This window comes from Chrysoperla carnea, chromosome 3 (assembly GCF_905475395.1).
Source record: "Chrysoperla carnea chromosome 3, inChrCarn1.1, whole genome shotgun sequence".
Lineage (NCBI taxonomy): Eukaryota > Metazoa > Arthropoda > Insecta > Neuroptera > Chrysopidae > Chrysoperla > Chrysoperla carnea.
The window spans coordinates 2,536,387-2,556,561 of record NC_058339.1 but is presented as its reverse complement, the minus strand read 5'-3'; the positions used below and the strand labels follow the sequence as shown (position 1 = coordinate 2,556,561).

Below are 20,175 nucleotides of genomic sequence, written 5' to 3'. Positions count from 1 at the left end.
GCTGGGGCACAATTTATACAAAAAAATATATATGCGTGAAATAAAATAAATCAATAATTAAAAATTCAAAAACACGACTGCGTTAATAAAAGCTGAAAATAAAGAAACAATTCCAATAGTTAACATAGTGACTTTTACAGTCGGGGCCAAATAATATCTAGACCGGCTCAAATAATGGACACCGAAAGTCGCTATGTAAACTACTGGACTAGTTTCTTTCATCACAGATTTTTTTTACCGCAGTCGGGTTTTTAATTTTTTAAATTATTAATTTATTTCAAAATCGATTTTTTTCAACTTATAGTGGTTGTGTGATGTTCACATTAAGATTTTTTTTTGTATAATCATATATATTATTTTCTTCTGCGTTATATTTTTAAGTCGTCTATCCAATAATTTAAGTGTTAAAATGAGAGTGTACTGTTTTATAATTGAATTCGCAGTATTGTTTTCTGTCGAAATTGTAAGTATTATATCATACATCGCAACATTTGTGGAATTGTCCAATTCTAAAATTTTACTACAAAATATAATTGTGATAGTTAATGCTGCGTGTATATAATTTATTTAGTCGCTAAAATTAAAAAAACAAAAAATTTGTTTACTTTTAATATTATCGTCTCGCTATGGGCATAGTGTCAGAATATTCTAAATTTTTTTTATACCTTGAAAAACAAATTATAAACAGCAGTTTAAAGATTGAAAATGGTGATGGAGGTTTTAAGGAATATAAAATAAGTCTATTTCCCAGCAGTAGAGTTGGAGGGTGAAAAAGGAGTGAAATTCTCCAGTTTAAAATGAAAGATTATATACATAACTTAGTGTGAATGCAATTTGGGAAATACTATAAACTAGTTTTAGAGGGATTTCATCAATCCCAAAGCAATGTTTATTTTCCATTGACATAACAACATTTTAGACTATATCAGGGGTTATCCATTGCAATTTATTAGGTGTTTTGTTTTGCGTTTTAATTATGGGAATAGTAACATGTAAGGAAAATTGAAATATTTGCCAGAATGCATTATATACAATATTTATATCATTTGACTCATAAACATCACTCCAGGCAGCTTTTTTAAGCTTATGTGACAGATATTGCATGTTACAATTTGTAAATATACGTTTGTGAATACTATCGACAGTGTTATTATTTATTATTTCATTGACATATATTTGAAGAAATTGACCTTTGTCATGGTCTAAATAAAATAGATAAATAAATGAGTATCTAAAACCCATATCTTTATGTTTCAAAAGACGTGTCATATGGATAAAAAATAAATAAATACCCAAAACCCAAATATTTATATTTCCAAAAACATGTCAAATAGTTAATATTATTAAATAAATATCTAATACCAATATCATTTTGTTTCAAAAGACTTGTCATATAGTTAAAAAATAAATAAATACCCAAAACCCAATCTTTGTATCTTATTTCAAAAGACGTGCATATAGGTAAAATAAATAAGTACGTAAAATTCAAATCTTTATATTTCAAAAGACGTGTCAAATAGGTTAAAGTTTTTTAGTTAAAACTACTTTAGTGAATAAATAGGCTCTTCAAGTAAAAGGCCCTTCACAGCTCTAATAAAACTACTTCCATGTTGATTAATTTTATTCTTAACTGTTTGATGACTCGAAAAATATTCATACTACTATATTGATTGATGCCTAGTTCCTTTTTTAATAATTTCTAATGTAATTAAAGAGAATTGAAAAAAATACACTCGAACCAGGACCCGAACCCGGACTTCTTTGATTCATGTCAAGCGCCCTACCAATTAGGCTATTCGAGTTCTAGACACCAATGCAATTTTTTCAACTCAATGAATTTTTTTAAATTTGTTTATCCACTTATTTATTATTATTACTTATTGTTGTTGTTTACATTTAATCATGCACACGATATTTACATCATGGTCTATTCGACTATATTTTGAAATAATATGTTACATACAAGGCGTAAACTAAATATTGACAAATATCTTGTCTAGTAATCTTAATTAAAGAGAATTGAAAAAACTTCAAGGTTGTAAATAAGAAGCTTTATTTATTGTGTTATAATGGTTTGGCAAATTTTTATTTTCTGCAAAGATGTGAGGGTTTTTTGTTAAGAAATTAATACATTCTAACACGTATAAAGAGTAGAATGATAAAATTTTATGTTTTATAAATAATGGGTTACAACTATCTTCTTTATTCTTAACAAATATGATTCTAATGGCCTTTTCTGAGTAAGTCGTTGATATATAAAAGAAATAACAATGGTCATAAGATCGAACCTTGCGGAATGCCATACTTAATGGTTTGCCATTTAGAATTATTAATCTCACCATCCGTCCTTACTTGAACTCTCTGCCTTCTATTTTCCAGATAAGATGCTACTAAGTTATGGAAGTGTCCTATAATTCCCATTTGATGCATTTTGTGCAAGAATAGGATGTGATTAACACAGTCAAATGCTTTTGACATGTCACATAAAATGACTGCCACACAAAGATTTTTATCGAATTTTTAAAAATCATGTCATTGAGTGTGAATATTGCCTCACTTGTACCTTTTGATTTTCGGCATCCGAATTGATTATTAAAGATTATTTTAGTTTTTTCAATGAAATTGGGTAATATAAATAATTCTGGTAATAAATTTCGGTTATCTTTTTTGATTGGTATTACTTTTGCAAACATACAGCGATCAGGAAAAGTGGCAGAGTCGATCATTTTGTTTCCTATGTCCATGATGGGATTTATTATGAAATCAAAAATAGTTCTTATAATATGGTTTGAAATTTGATAAATATTCATTGATGTCTTATTACCGCCCCTTAAAAAGTTGCATATATCATGTTCCGTTAGGTTTATGAGACCTGCAGACTTCATATTAGTCGTTAACTTCAATCCGGTAGTGTCTAGATTTGAGACACTGGTCTTCCCCGTGCTCACATTAATAAAATATTTATTTAGTTCTGAGGCCTTTTTAGAACTAGAAGTGACAGTAGTATTGTCAGCTATAATAATAGATTGTATACTCGAATCATAATGTGCCGTCATTTCATCTTTTATCACTTTCCAAACTGTTTTTGGATCATATCTCGATTTCAGTAGTTTTTCCATGATCGAATGTTGCTTTTACCTCTTAATGACTTTGTTATAAATATTTTTATAATAAAATGTATCGTGTGTTCGTTCATTTGTGTTGTGATAAGTTTGTCAAATTGGTCTATAATTGTGTTTGTTGTGTTTTATTATTCTGTTTGAAAAGTGAGAAAAAATTCTTAAGAAATGGATTCTTTAGTTTTGACATTGGTTGATTTCATGCCATTTATATTGATGTAATTCTAAAATGTAAACTTTTAAAATTTTATATGAATTGTTCTTATTTTTAAATATTGTAATTGTATAATTCGTAGATTGCCTTAAGAAATTGAAAATAATCAATGAAACCCAAGTCCCCAAGGAAAATTTAGTAGTATATTTTATAATGGATGGCAACAGTAATAATTTATGTTAATAATAATATTTTTACTATAAAAAGTTCTCTATTGGATTGAATATATTTATTATCAAAAAATTATGTTGATATTATTGATATTTTAAGGCCTTTATATTATCTTTGAAAAAAAAATAGAAGAAAAAAAAACGCACGTTGAATGGAAATGATGGATTTCCTTTAGTATGTTGCAATATAAAAATTATTTGATTGAACTTAGTCATCATTTTGAAAACTGTTATTCTATTTTTCAATATCATTTCGTGAATCGCAAGAACTGAAATGCCAATGACAAAAACATCTTATTGCTATTTCTATTTAGTTTCTTCCAAATTCGATGAAACATTTGCAATAAATGTGAGTCATGTAAAACAACATGGTAACTTGGTTACATCTAAAAGGACTTTTGTAGAGAACTAGAGCATAAATTTTAAACGTTTGACTTCTAAATTACGCATATTGTGTTAGTTATTTTCATTTGTTTTTTTTTTAGCGTGGAACAATAGAATCTGACTCTTTGGTGAATAGCAGTCCACCAGCCACCGTTCCTACTGATTCTATTAATAATGCTTCGTATTTCAGTCCAACAGAAATAAAAGATATATCCATTTCTAACCCTTTTTTTAATATACCAACTACTAAAATGGAACCACCAACTACTAAGACGGAACCACTAATTTCTAAAACCGAGCCTCCAACTACTGGAACAGAACCACCAACTACTATAACGAAGCATTCAACTGGTAAAACAGAGGCACCCGCTATTAAAACAGAGCCACCAACTATCAAAACGGAGCCACCTTCTACTGAAACGGAACCACCAACTATTAAAACAGAACCACCAACTACTAGAACCGAGCTACCAACTACTGTAACGAAGCAATCAACTGGCAAAACAGAGAAACCCACTACTAAAACGAAGTCACCAATTATTAAAACAGAGCCACCAACTACTAAATCGGAGACACCAACAACTTACACCAAGCCATCATTTACTAGAACAGAACCACCAACTACTACAACCGAGCAACCAACTATGAGAACAACATCACCAACTACTACAACCGAACATCTAACTACCAGAGCAAATCCACCAACTTCTATAACGAAACAATCAACAGCTAAAACTGAGGCTCCTGCGACTGATCCATCAAAATGTGCTGATACCCCAAAAGTAAGTTTTAAATAAATCGCTTAATTATTTTAATAGAACACCTAGAACCCAGTCTTGACCATCACTAGTATTTCAAAAACAAAAGGATTTACAAGAATAAATATGCAATTGGCTTGTAACGCCAAGTAATATTTGTGATTAACATGAGCGCTTTGTTAATTTACTGCTTTATTATCATCACTGAAATCACTCGTACCAATATCGGACATTAGTAGTATCTATTGTTAAAAAAAACATGGTAATAAGGAAAAAATTTGTAGCACAGGAGTTCCGTTAGCTTAAAATCGAATATCTAGAGAAAAAATCACAAAGTACTTTTTTCCTCAAAATAAACAACAACAACAAAATTTAAAATTTTGTACTTTTAGTTGAAGTAATAATAGTGAACATTTTTATTTTTTATTCGACTTTCCAGCTCGAAGTTAATAATAGCGTATATAAATCAGATATGTAAAAATTATATATGAAAATTATATTTGAAAAAAGGTTTTTTTAATACTTTTTTTAATTGGTTACAAAAACATAATAGTTAAATCACTGTTTTAAGAAGACATTTCTTAATGGGCTAACATAAAAAACGTTTACAGTATTTAATTTGAATTATAAATAAAAATATACCTCTTTAATGTGCTTTTTGTTCAAAAAATGACGTAGTTATACTATTTTTAATATAAAGTTATCTCCAGAAGCCATTATATTATTAAATATTTTTTCACATAAATCAATTACGAAACATTTCACAAAAAGACAATACTAAAATACAAATCACTTTAGAAAATAAATCAAACAAAAAGAACTAAAAAAATTAATTGTATAGAATTCAAAGCCAAAAACAAGTTAATTTTAAAGATTAAGAAACAAATAAATATTAAATATTAACAAATTGATAAAAAAGATTCAGAAAAAAAAACATAATATTCTATTGCGGCAATATTAACCGATTGAATGCAAATATAATTTCCTATTCTCTTAAATAAATTGTACGTACTTTACGACAAGCTGTATTAAGATAGGATCAGATATATTTAAGATATGCTGGGCACTGAATAGCTGTAAGCTGTCTTTTTGAAGAGAAAGGTTTTCTGCGGTCTTCTATTAAATGTTTTACGCTGTCAGTTCGATCACACAATACATAAATTCTCATTCCTTCACAGCCTACTTTCACATTTTCCCATTTGAAACAACACATGCGAAAATTTGAACATAAATATATTTCATTCCTATGAAATAATTAGCAATACACAGTCGAAGCCGATCATCAGTCAAGAGCTTTGTAAAGATTTCATTGACACTATACATCAATGTTAGTCCACGATAACTATCACGGTGGCAAGCATTACTTTTCTCCTTATTTAAATTTATAACAGAGTCCCCGTTGTCTTAAATTTTGGATATTTTTATTAAAAATTACATCACTGAAAAGTTCTTTGCAAGTCGATCAGAACTAAGCACATCAAACATAAGTTGTTTATTATTCTATATTACTTTACTATCACAGACATACAAATATTTAATACCTGATATAAAATGGCTTAATACGTTGCATAAAAATCCGAGCTTTTTCGGCTATACCTTTCAAATATACCTTTATTACAAGCAAGCTCTTGAAGTTTTCTTTTGACGGATATTTTATTAACTTTATAATGAAACTTGATAATTGCCTTTCACTCAGTACTTCATTAAATCTTATTGTCCTTCCTCCAACAACAAATAAAGTTTTATAAATGCAAGTCTTCAAAACTATAATATTGTCCATAGATCCATAGCCTACTCGAAATCTAGCCTCATTAATCATGTTATTCTCAGCAATACACAGTCGAAGCCGATCATCAGTCAAGAGCTTTGTAAAGATTTCATTGACACTATACATCAATGTTAGTCCACGATAACTATCACGGTGGCAAGCATTACTTTTCTCCTTATTTAAATTTATAACAGAGTCCCCGTTGTCTTAAATTTTGGATATTTTTATTAAAAATTACATCACTGAAAAGTTCTTTGCAAGTCGATCAGAACTAAGCACATCAAACATAAGTTGTTTATTATTCTATATTACTTTTTGCCACGTTACTTTCATATTCGATGTCTGTCTCGTTTATGGAGTTGTCGTCATGGTTGTTTATGCGTTCCAGCTCTACCTCTTCGGTGATAAGCGTTCCATTCAACTACACTCAGACAACCCCCACCAAAGCTCATGCCGAAACCTAATTTTTTTTACTTTTTTTTGCCTTTGAATAAGTTTGCGCAAAAACATTATTTTGAGCGGGCCAATAAAATGTTTTCCTTTTTTATATGATCCACCTTTCTTATTCAATGTGTACCCCTATATCTTATTAATTACACCTATATCTTATTAGCTATGAATTAGTTAGTTAATGACTTAAGTAACGTACAAGCTTATGGTCCAATTCAAACAAACCATATGGTGTGCTTGGTGCGACCCTTGAGGTCACCACGAATAAACTTCCCGGTATAATAAAGAGTAATTTTTATGAAAATAAAAAATTTCAACATATTTATATTTACAGGTCACTACTTTATAAATTTATAAATTATCCTTGACAAGTATATGTGTGGTTTAAAATTTAATTGCTCGCATCAATGTTTCTTTGTGAATAACACAATTTATTGTTGTTAACAATACTGCTTAACTACTACTTCATTATTATTAACAATATTTATTGACAATATTTAATTGTGTTAGTAAACCTGTGCTAGAAATTTTAAAATTGTTTCCAAACCGGGTGATGCAAGAGTACTAAGTCAGTACAACGAATGCGTAGTCAATTGAAAAAACCCGCTCTTGAAACAGAATTTGACTTTTGACTGGTAATAATTCGTCAAAAAAAAAAAAAAAAAAAAAAAAACGTAACTTGCACTGGAACGTAACTTTTTTAAGAAAAGGGGATGTTGTGTCGCAGTCTGACATTATATAAAACGTAATGTTTTAAATATAGAAATTTGCAACTGTGAAACTATTACAAATACACACCTTTTCGTTTTCCCGGTTTACAAAACAATATTTTGGTATTCGATGACGCTAGCTGCGTTAATATTACCAATATATCTGTGTCTCTGTTTATTTTTTTGTTTTGTTTTTAATTTGCTTATTTTCATTAAAGGTGATTTACTTATGTTTTGTTACAGGATTTTTAAAATATAATTATTTATTCTGTTTTAAGTATACTGAGGATAAAAATTTTCAAGTTGTTGGTAATCTATTTTTCTCTTATTTTTTGATTTCTGGCTTTTTTATTTAATATTTACAACTTATCTTATTAATTTTTTATTTGCTGGCTTAATCCCTTAATTTGTTTGATATATTCATAACGATAATCCTATCTTAGGATTTAAACTTAATATTTTAATAAGAAAATCGAGTATATTTTCCTGAATTAAACAAAAACTTTAAGTTTTTCGGAATCTCCACATACGGATTCATAATCTACGTAAAAAATGCTTGCAAATGTTTTTTCCTGATGTTCTAGGATGATTTTTAAGAAAAAGTGCTTAAACTGAACTTTTACCCATGTTTTGATCAACTACTAAAATATAACAATAATATCTTCTCATTTGCAAAAATTAGTAACTCTTTTTCGGTAGACCATTAATCAAGTTTCGCACGGACCATTCTGTATTTGGACTTTGGGTTTTTCGGTAATAGGCGGGAAATAGCTTTAGATTCTTCCTCAATATCAGATGGCTAACTTTTCGAATCATTCATTTCATTGTGAAAAATATACTTTATGAATGTCAAAGTGAACTATTAATCCGGTCAAAATAAACCAAAAAATATGAGTGAACGTACAAAAACTAGCACCTGGCTGAATTTTGGTAGGATTGTTCAGAACACCATCATAAATAAAATCTAAAAAGTCCTCATCGATTCGATGTGTGGAAAAAATTGACGCGGGGTCAAAGGCCACGAAAGGGGGTTTTCCGCTATTTTCTGCGAAACGGTAAGTTTTATCATAAAATTAGTTTTTACAATTGTAGATCAGATAATTAAATATAAAAAATATCCCTATACTTTTTGCCTATGAGCCACCGTTTCTGAGATATAACGATTAAAAAAGTTGGAAGAGTTGTAATCGTCATAATACCGTTCCTTATCACCTTTGTGATAGTGCACTTAGCGTAAATTGACAGTCATCGCTATTTTCGATGTAAGTGAACATTTCTTCTCTTGCCAGATTCGTAATTTCATCTTGAGGAGAATCGACTTTAACCCCAGTGGTGGGCTTCATAAAGAAATAAAGCAATCATGATGATACTAAGCCTCAGCAGCAACTAATTCATACTTGAATTCGATTCGCACAAGAAAAGCTTTCTTACTTGATTAGTCTTACGGCGAAAATCAAAACCTTCTTTTCTCATACTCTTCATTCAATTCCTTGCCGCAAAATAAGCACAGTTTTTTTAAATAAAAATATGATTGACTCACGCGTGCTCTAGTACGAGGAGGACTTACTGTAGATGTACTGGATTCTTGTTTTTCATGTTCTTGTTTAATTTTTTTTTAGCATAATTTTTCCGACATTCCACATGCATGGGCATATATTTCTGCCCATACGTTATATGATATTTTGAAAATTCATCAGTTCTTTCAGTACTTGCATTGATTAATGTCTCCATACCGCGTTCAACGGTAACAATTTCACCTTCAGTTAATAGTTTTGTACAAATAAAACAATATTCTGATATCTTTGTTATAAAACAAATGAGGAACTGCATTTCTGGGGGAAATCACGTTAAAAAAACGCACCAAGCATACTTCAAGTGAACTTAGCGCGTTTTTGTTAGAATATTGTTTATTAGGGCTTAACTTTTAACTCAATGTGAAATTGTTACCGTTGAACGTGGTGTGAAGACACTAATCAATGCAAGACACTAATCAAAGAGCTGAAATCTGTGACCATGAGGTGGCGTGGAAACATGTGCATAATATGACGATTACTCATTCAACTTTTTGAATCGTAATATTTCAGAAACGGAGGCTCTTAGGAAAAAAAGTATTGGGACATTTTTATAATTATTTATCTGATTTTTGTCTGAGCTAAATCTATGATAAAACTCACCGTTTTGGTGAAAATCGCAAAAAATCCGTTTATGTGACATTTGACTCCGCGTGAATGTTTTTCCACACACCGGATCAATGAGGACTTTTTAGATTTCGTTTATGATGGTGTTCTGAACAATCCTTCCAAAATTCAGCCGGGCGAGAATTTTTGTACCTTCGGATGCTTAAATTGACCGAGTCATATTTTTGTTTATTAATTACGACAATATTATCGTTGCTAAGATTACAGTTTTCACTAAAAATTGTTAGAAGAACAAATATTATTTAATTGTGTTTTCATATTTTAGAAGCGTATATAAAGTTTTGTTCGATACACTTATGCGATTGCCCAGCTCGTGCTATGCACTCTTCGGAAAAATTTCTCATGCGTACGTTAATAATGCTTCTCCCTCTTGTATCGTTAACAATCATAAAAATTCCAAAAGCACAATTTACTAATCCATCTTCAACATCGATATTAGTTATTGCCATATATTTAACATTTACTTTTTAGCCAATCGACATCAAGTAATTCAACTAAGTTTTGATAAATTTTTTTTTTCATTGACTGTAACATACATTTTTTTTTTCTTATTTATATCTTTAGAAAATTTTACTTACTTCAGCAATTGAAGAATATAGTTTACTTGTACTATACTGAGATATTCTATTTCCATTCATTAAAATCAGTTGTGCGTATTGTCTCTACTTTACATTTTTAGTTATAGATTTAATTAAATGTTTTCTAGATTTATTTATCATCATCGCTCATTTTTCCAAGTGCTCAATTATTTAGCACATTTATAAATTAAATAATATTTATAATCCACAAGGATTTACATCAATAAATAGGGCTATTTCATTATGTCCTGAAACTTGATAAACAGGCTCATCACGTATAGGAGGCAATCGATTTAAATAACTAACTGCTAGTATAGATATCACCAAATGGCTCAATTATTTCAGTTATTTATCTAAAAAAACATTTGTCAGAATTTGTCATTTTTCTTTAATACTTATATCCACAGCAGCTTCTCTTAATAATTTTGATAAACCACCTTCAATTTTACTAATATAGTTTGTTACATATCTTATTACAGCATCGAGTATAAATATTAAATCAATATTTATTTCAAATAGTTGTAAAAAAAATTTTTTATAGGAATTAATACCAAGTTCTAGACTTGTTCTTATTAAAAATACATGGTTTTGTTCAAAGCACTACGTATTGTTAGAGTATATTATTATACCGTCATATTCAATTCTTCGCCTTAGTTTTTTCGTCATTACGAGATAAATTAATTCGTTTTAAGATTTTTTTTTTTTTTTGAAATTATCTTCATCACGCAATAAATTAATAATTACGTAATAAATTAATTTTTCGTTTAAAGATTTTCCTTTGTTGTATAGTCTAGGTTTTAACTTACTGCAAGCATTCGCTTGTTATTATTTTCTTTGTTCTTTCTTGGTTATCCAAAAGGCATTTAGAATCTTACTAATCCACACTAAAACTGAGTGGGTCATGCTTTGCAATCAAATGTAATTAAATTTAATTTAAAAACAAGTGAAAACAAACAATTGACTGAGTTATTGCAGACAGTGTTGATTACTCTGTTACATTACTTAAGCATACACGTCACACACACATAACTGATATTCCCATATAATACATACTATACAATTTAGGCCCTCACGGGTAAACAGTGATGTTTACAAAAAGATGTTTCAAACAAAAGTTGTTTATTTTTTATAAGGAACATTTTTTACATTTAAACTTTTGCTTCATCTCTAACGGTTTACAGGATGGATCCTTCGGACCCCAAACCCAATTGACCTATTTTGATCATTTACGAACTCGACTTTTTACGTCCTGAGTACGCTGTATCAGCTGGATATCTTGTTTCGTTTTTGAGTTATCGTGTTCCTAGACAGACGTACGGACGGGCGGACAACCGAAAGTGGACTAATTAGGTGATTTTATGAACACCTATGCTAAAATTTTGTTCATAGCATCAATATTTTTAAGCGTAACAAACTTGAATAAACTGACTAAACAGACTAAACTTAATATACCTTGATATACATACTGTGTCCAAAAAATAAGGTGACATTTGTTTTTAAACTGCGCGCATTTGTTGTACATTATGAATTCCTTCCGCCCGGCCAAACAGTCAACAAGGAATATTATTTGAACGTTATGCGTCATTTTCGTAACGCTATCCGCCTAAAAGGCCGGATTTGTGGAAAGACAATTCATGGTTTTTACACCACGATAATGCACCATCCCATACTGCACTCATAATTCGTGATCATTTCGAGAAAAACTGAACCCATATCGTTCCGCAACCACCGTATTTACCTGATCTGGACCCGTGCGACTTTTGACTGTTCAGCAAGCTCAAAAGACTGCTCGGGGACACCGTTTTGATACAATAGAGGAGAATCAATCCTCAGCGAAGACGGAACTGAAGTCAATCCCGGAAAGTGACTAAAACCAGTGTTCCGAAGATTGGAAAATCCATTGGCATAAGTTCATGGCATCGAGAGGGGATTACTTTGAAAGGGATGAAATTGATTTGGAAGAATAAATAAAGAATTTTCAAAATAAATACGATGTCACCTTATTTTTTGGGCACGGTAGTATATTACATATATACATGGTATAATTATTTAAATTATAAATAATAAAAATATATATATATATATATATTCTTAAAGAACACAATAACAAAATGTATAATAATTATTTCAAAAAATTTACAGTTATAATTTACATTTGTCGTTGATATAAACCCTGTGTTGTATTTAAGTAAAACAAGATAGGTATTATCGTTAAAACTTGTAACTCTTTAGTCATAATTTTGGGACAACCTGTATGCGTCATTCAATTATTCACAAATGCGACGAGAAACTCAGTCGCTTAGTAGTAGACTCCAAGTTAAATGTGATTTGAAAAACTGATGCAGGCTTTAATCAATTATACGTTGAAACTGATGTGAATTAAATTTTTCGTCAGCAGGGTGATTTTGTTTATTCGAAAAAAACAATATTGGATAAAATTGTGCTGGAGTTGTGTTGCAATGTGCCGTCGAGAAAATTGGAAAGTTCGGAAAAATACAGGAATGGCAGCCAAAAATAGTTTTTTCGTCAGCAGAGTGATTTCGTTTTTTCGAAAAAAAATAAATTGGATAAAACTGTGCTAGGCTTGTGCTACAAGGAGCCGTGGAGAAAATTGAAAAATTCGGAATAATAGAGAAATGGGAGCCAAAAATAAAATTTTTTTGGCGGAACTTAGCAGGGTGATTTTTGAATTTTTAAAAATCAAAAGTTTTGCTACAATGTGTTAAAGTTGTGCTACAATGTGCCGTTGAGAAAATTGGAAAATTCGGAGTTATCTTCGGAGTTCTAAAGTTATAAGCGAGAATGTACATTGCTTAAATGTAATGTGTTGTCATTTTTCGCAGACTTGTACGTTTGTTTGTTTTTATATTGGTACACAAACATTGTACATATTTTAAACGGGTCCATGCATGAACAAACTTTCTCCTTGTTATTTAATTTTTGTTTTAAATTTGGTTATTTTAAATGTGGAAAAATGGTTTAAGTGTACCAATATAAAAACAAACAAACGTACAATTCTGCGAAAAATGACAATACATTGCATTTAAGCAATGTACATTTTCGCTTATAACTTTAGAAATTTTCAAAGTAATTAGATTTTCTCAACGGCACATTGTAGCATAACTTTAACACATTGTAGCACAACTTTTGATTTTTTTAAATTCAAAAATCACCCTGCTAAGTTCTGCCAAAAAATTCTATTTTTGGCTCCCATTCCTGTAATTTCCGAATTTTTCAATTTTCTTGACGGCACATTGTAGCTAAACCCTAGCACAATTTTATCCAATATATTTTTTTTCGAAAAAAACGAAATCACCCTGCTGACGAAAAAACTATTTTTGGCTGCCATTCCAGTATTTTTCCGAATTTTCCAATTTTCTCGACGGCAAATTGCAGTACAACCCTAGCACAATTTTATCCAACATTTTTTTTTCGAAAAAACAAAATCACCCGGCTGACGAAAAATTTAATTTTTGGCCGCCGTTTCTCTATTTTTCTGAATTTTTCAATTTTCTCGACGGCACATTGTAGCACAACTCTAGCACCTTCTAGCACATTTTTTCTTTTTTTAAATTCGAAAATCACCCTGCTAAGTCCCAGCACATTTGAAATTGCTACTATAATTTTAGAAAATACAAAATATTTCGAAAACCTGGCAGTTAAAGTGAGTTAAACCTTATGAAAAAAAGCTTTATTTTGAATGTGAACCTGAAAAAAAAATAATAAACAGGTGTTCCATTAAAACAAATACAACTTTGATACTTTCCACAAATCCCAGTCACCCTCTATATTACAAAAATAACTAAAAAATATCCAGCCAATATCTCGCCATCTATTCCTGCAACATACTTTGTATAATTTAATTTTGATAAATTCTGTTGCACCTTATATTTTATCATTGAACCAACAATTGGAAACAATGGTTACAATAGTTCCTTTTACACGCTATCAAATCGTTATCGCTAAATCAAATACCATAGTACGGATATTAGAGACAGAATTACTTATATGTAGTAATAGTTTTATAAAATTACTACTAAACTTGTTTTGTCGTCTCATAGACATAATAATCTATAGTACAGAGACGGGGTATAGTTTCGTGATTAACACACAAACGAAACTTCGTGAGTGGGTTTATTTCAGTGTAACCTAAAACATTTACATTTACGAAAACTTTTAAATTGAGGCGTTTTCAATGCGGAAGACAGGAAACATGTCAATTAAACAACCTATTGTAAAAATATGAACAAACGTTTGCTTTCTTGAATGCAAGATATATTAATATAACAAGAGATAATAATAGTGGCCTACAAAAATATTGGGCCGTTTGACCTCCACCACCAACATGACGGAAAAACGAGGGTATGAAAATTTATGAACAACCGGCTAAGTTTTACACAATTGTTTAATAAATACAAGAAAAATTAAATGTACATACTGGCCTACATGTCACTTTAACGACTATATGTTTTATTATATCAACGCCCCAATTTCCAAAGTTTCCGTAAATAAAAATGTTGTAGCTGAAATTGAAATGAAGCTACTCACGAAAATTCGTTTTATTTTCTCTATTATTAGTTCAGCTCAAAAAATCAATAACAGTTAAAAAAACACGCTATTCTAACTAGCTTAATTTAAAAGTGAAAAATAATTTCTAAAGTTGAAAAAGAAATTAAGCAAAAAAATAATTATATAGCAAACTATAAAACAGCGTAGCGTGCTTTTTAAGATATTTTATAATACCTCTGCTTTTACCAATGTCTGCCAATAAAATATTACTAAAGCGTAGTTCAGCTAGTTGCAAAAGCGTATTTTTTACTTTTTTAAACTATTATTTATTTTCGATATTTACAACAAACTAAACATACAGAGAATGTAAAATTATATTTCTTACTAATTCGATATTTTTCCCACATTCTAGCTTACTCAAATGTTCGTCCATATTTTTAATGACTACATAAAAATGGTTAATGCAGCAATGGATAGACTGGAAACTGATACATCTATTGCATCAAACATAGGCAATGCTAAATTCATTTCAAAAATTGTACAACGTTTTGCCAAAATTATTCAAAAACTCGAGAAACGGGTCGTAAATAAATTAATAAGTAGTTTAAGATATTTTCAAAGCTCAATTATACAAGAATTGGAGACAAAAGATGATTCCATTAGTTGTGAACAAACTATAAAAGTTGTAAACTGCCTTGTACCTCATTTAGAAGAAATTGAAACACTTATTAACAAAAGAATAAAATTATTCGAATATATTGATTTATTTATTGTACAGGGAACCAAACAGGCTAGCATTTGTAATCAGAAAATATTGTTTAAAGGCATCTCTTGTGTGCCGACGGTTATTAAATATGTTAAGAATCAATATTCAATAATTTTATCACAGATAGCTTCAATTAATAACGTAGAATTTTTATCCGTGGCACACAGAGCTAGAAGACACTGTTACAGATTATAATACCCTTGACAAACAAATTCGGGAGACTTAATACTAACTATATTGGAATTATATTTAAAATTGTTGAATAAAAAATAATAATCAACTTTTGTATTTTATTTCAATTCTTTATCATAAATACATTGCTCCAAAGTATTAAAAGATCAAAATAAATACACAAAATTTTATCAAAATTTCAAACAGTTGTATCTCTGCGAAAAACCATCGAATTCGGAACCTCAATGGCTCATTTGAAAACTTATATTTTCTAATTTTGGAATCTATTGCACACAAATTTTGTCACCCTTTTTCCGCTTTGTGATAAATGCTATCACCTAATGATCCGGTCAATTTAAACATTCAAAGGTACAAAAGTTCGCAACCAGCTGAAATTTGGCAGAATTGATAAAACACTTTCTTAAATTAAATACAAAAAATCGTCATCGATCCAAGATGTTGGAAAAACTTTACGTGGGGTCACAGGGCACAAAACGGGTTTTTCGCGATTTTCAGCGAAAAAGTTTTTTCATAAAATTCGTTCTGACAAAAATTGTAGATGGAATAATTAAATTAATCGTCATATGATTTTATGGATGGACATATAATTCTATGGCTTACATTGAAAATAAATTAATATTTTTTACAAATTTAAATCAGTAATTATATGAAATTACATATTAAAAATATTATTTATACAATTTCATGTTTTATTTTCACATTTTCTAGTGCAACAAGCTTAAATAATTGTTATATTTCAATAACTTTAACTGGGCATTTACTATACCATTTACTTGTAAAGAATTGAAAATTAGTCATAACAGCCATCTTTACGCCATAATATGTTAATAGCTTGTATTACAGTTACAGCTTCAGTGATGCATATACGTGACTACATATTTAACGATTACAACTCTTCCAACTTTTTGAATCATTATATCTCAGAAACGGTGGCTCTAAGCAAAAAAAATTGAGACATTAATAATAATAATATTGATAATAATAATAGCCTTACAGCTCTATTGGGAAAATGCCTCCTTCAACAGTTCCCACTTCTTTCTGTCGTGGGCCTCGCAACCATGGACCATCAACATATCTCACCAGTTCATCTTTCCACCTGGTACGAGGACGGCCTCTTACTGTTTTATGATTATACGGGGTCCAAACCGTACCTTAATTCTCGCCACATGGCCAGCCGAACTCCACTTGAGCTGTTTAATTTTCACCGTGACATCTATTGAGACATAATGATATATAATTATCTCATGTACAATTTTGGTCAGAACTAATTTTATGATAAAACTTACCGTTTTGCTAAAAATCTGGAAACACTCATTTTTATAACATTTGATTCGGCGTAAATTTTTTCCCACGTCTTAGATCGATGAGGACTTTTTAAATTTCATTTATGAGGGTGTGTTGAATAATCTTACCAAATTTCAGGCGGGTGTGAATTATTTTATGTTCAATCATATTTTTTTTTTAATTTGACCGGATCATAAATTTTATATAAAGTTAAGAAGCGTACCAAATTATTAAAAATTGTTCTATAATAAATTTGCTAAAGACACTTGAAAGTTTGGTTATTTATCTTGCAAAAGAGCTAAAACAAAATTCCGAACGAGATTTTCAGACCAAGATGTTCATTTGCGAACAATATTGACACTTTTGGATTTAAAATCCTGTATCTTTTTTAATTAATCATCGCCCTGAATTTTTTCAAGAACTCATTCGAAAACTTAAAAAAAGCTCTAATCATTCTGCCACTTTTTTCCCACTAAAAACAGAAATTTTTCCACATTTTAAGTACAAACACATTACACAAAATGTAAGTGAACAAACAATACACAATATATTATTATTATATTATTATTTAAACAATACACATTTAAAGCGTATGGGTGATTCCATGAAAAAGTGTCCCATAAATGGAAAAGTAAATATGATTGTTTTTTATGGTAAAAATACTTTAGTATGGTGCCAACACTGTAAGTACTTTTAGGTTTCAGTATCTTAAGTACCTACATAATAATTAATTTTTCTTCGTAAATGCTAGGTTTTCAATATAATTTCATTATTTATGTTTACAAAAACCTTATAATTCCAATTATTTTAAGGTTTATTTGCAACTTTTTTATTTTTATTCATTGAACTCAAAAATAACACTTTAGTACATATTATATCTTCAAAATGGTTTTGAAGTTCCAATCTTGTATTCTGTAATATTCATTTCTAAGGTTTCTTTTAAAATAATAATGAAAATAAAACTATTTTTCAATCCCAAGTGACAGTAGCGTCTGCCAGTTTTGTTCTGTTGTGGGTGTCAGTCACGTTTTATTTTTTTAATAAATTTTATTCTAAGAAATAAATTCTAATAAAATAATACACAATCTAGCATTTAAATTTCCAAAGAATAAAACAAAACATTAATTAGCTAAAATTATATGTAAATATTTTTTTTTTATATTTATATTGAACTATTAAAGTGGTCGTATTGTATGCGTACTATTAAAGTGGTTGAATTGTTTATTAGATATTGACGATAGCAGTTTAAATATATAATAAATAAATTGCATAAATATTGTTCATTATTTATTATTTGTTAATATTTCTTTCAGGTTCAATGAAAGTTCATAAATGTAAACATATATTATTCCAATAGAACGACCGATAATAACATATTTTCGATAATGACAGTATACAGATTGCCTCGTTGAGTAAACAAAATATTGCTTATTACAAGCTACGATACCGCAAAAGTTAGCAGTTCTAAGTGTAATAGCGTTTGCAATAAAAAATGCAAATCGTCATTAAAAAAGTGAATTTTTAATTGTTTTATTCAGCCTGCAATTATTAACATATAAAAATAGACAACAACAAAATTTAATTTTTAATTGAAGTATACAGTCTGCCAATAACATAAAATGATATACAACTCCACACCACTTTTATATGAAATTACATGTTTTTTTCCAAACATTGGAACAAGTGGCAGATGGTTTTAGACGTTATGATTACTTTTTCAATATTTTGAAATCGTCAAGGAATTTGATGTATTTTTCATGACAGTATACAGTCTGCCATTTCGTTAGTAACTTAAAGTTATAGCTCAGAGATAATATCTTAAAAGGCAGATGGTTTCAATTGTTAGACAAATTTTTAATTAGCGAAAAATTTTATGTGTCTCAAAATTGCATTACACAGTCTGCCTTTATTTTCAGTATTAATTTTTTAAAATTTTAATTTACTTATGAAAATAACGGACGGCTCCTTTTGTTAAAAACAATTTTTTATAAATTTTTAAATCGCTCCATTTGTAAATAAATACTTTATTTATAAATTTTGCTCTTAGTTGGAAAATAACGCGTCGTCTGCCAAAAAGGATATTGTTATTGTATATTTTTTCTAAATAACCTACAGTCGTTGGAAATGTACCTCTTTGTGACAAATAAATAATAGTTTTAAAAAAAACTAAAAAAACACGCTTTTATAGCAAATCGAACTAAAAACTTAAAAATAATTTTTAATAACAAAGAGTTTATATTACCGTAGCAGAAGGTTATACAATCAATCATAATTAATTACTTAAAAATAAAAATATAATAAAATTTAAGTTACAAACAGAATTATTAAATTCAGAGTGAAAAGTCGTGGGGTGCTTGACATATTAAAGGTTATACAATCATTCTATTGGCAACTATCTATGAGTGGAGAGTTATGGAAAAGTAGTGAAATGCACCCCACGCTTTTCACTCTGAATTTAATAATTCTGTTTGCAACTTAAATTTTATTATATTTTTATTTTTAAGTAATTAATTATGATTGATTGTATAACCTTCTGCTACGGTAATATAAACTCTTTGTTATTAAAAATTATTTTTAAGTTTTTAGTTCGATTTGCTATAAAAGCGTGTTTTTTTAGTTTTTTTAAACTATTATTTATTTTATACTTTTTAGTACGATTTATCAATTAGTTTTTTGTGGATATGTGGTATTAAAATGTATTACGAATCGTTTCGTAATCTATACATCTCATTTAAAGCATCACTATTGCACGGTTTTTCCTGTTAACTTAGAGCAATCAAGTTCTTCAATGCGAATACCGTCTAAGGTTCTTACACGACTAAGTGCCACATAAGCTTGTCCAGCAGCAAACAGTCGTGAGCTTAGATAAATGACTGCATGATCAACTGTACAACCTTGCATTTTGTGAACAGTCGAAGCCCAACTCAGGATTAGTGGCAACATTCGTCTTTCAGCAGTTCCATAGCTACGTGGAAACCCTCGTGGGTAAACAGTGAAGTTTACAAAAAAATTTTTCAAACAAAAGTTATTTATTTTTTTATAAAGAACATTTTTTACATTTGAACTTTTGTTCTA

At 29.5% G+C, this 20,175-nt stretch overlaps 1 protein-coding gene across 1 annotated transcript; it reads left to right on the top strand.

The window, feature by feature from the left end:
* The first annotated feature begins 379 nt into the window (after positions 1-379).
* LOC123294927 (zonadhesin-like) lies at positions 380-15,838 on the top strand. Its single transcript, XM_044876124.1, has 3 exons — positions 380-463; positions 3,989-4,669; positions 15,271-15,838. Exons 1-3 carry the CDS (start codon positions 410-412, stop codon positions 15,817-15,819), a joined length of 1,284 nt encoding a protein of 427 aa, XP_044732059.1. The 5' UTR covers positions 380-409; the 3' UTR covers positions 15,820-15,838.
* The last annotated feature ends 4,337 nt before the right edge of the window (positions 15,839-20,175 follow it).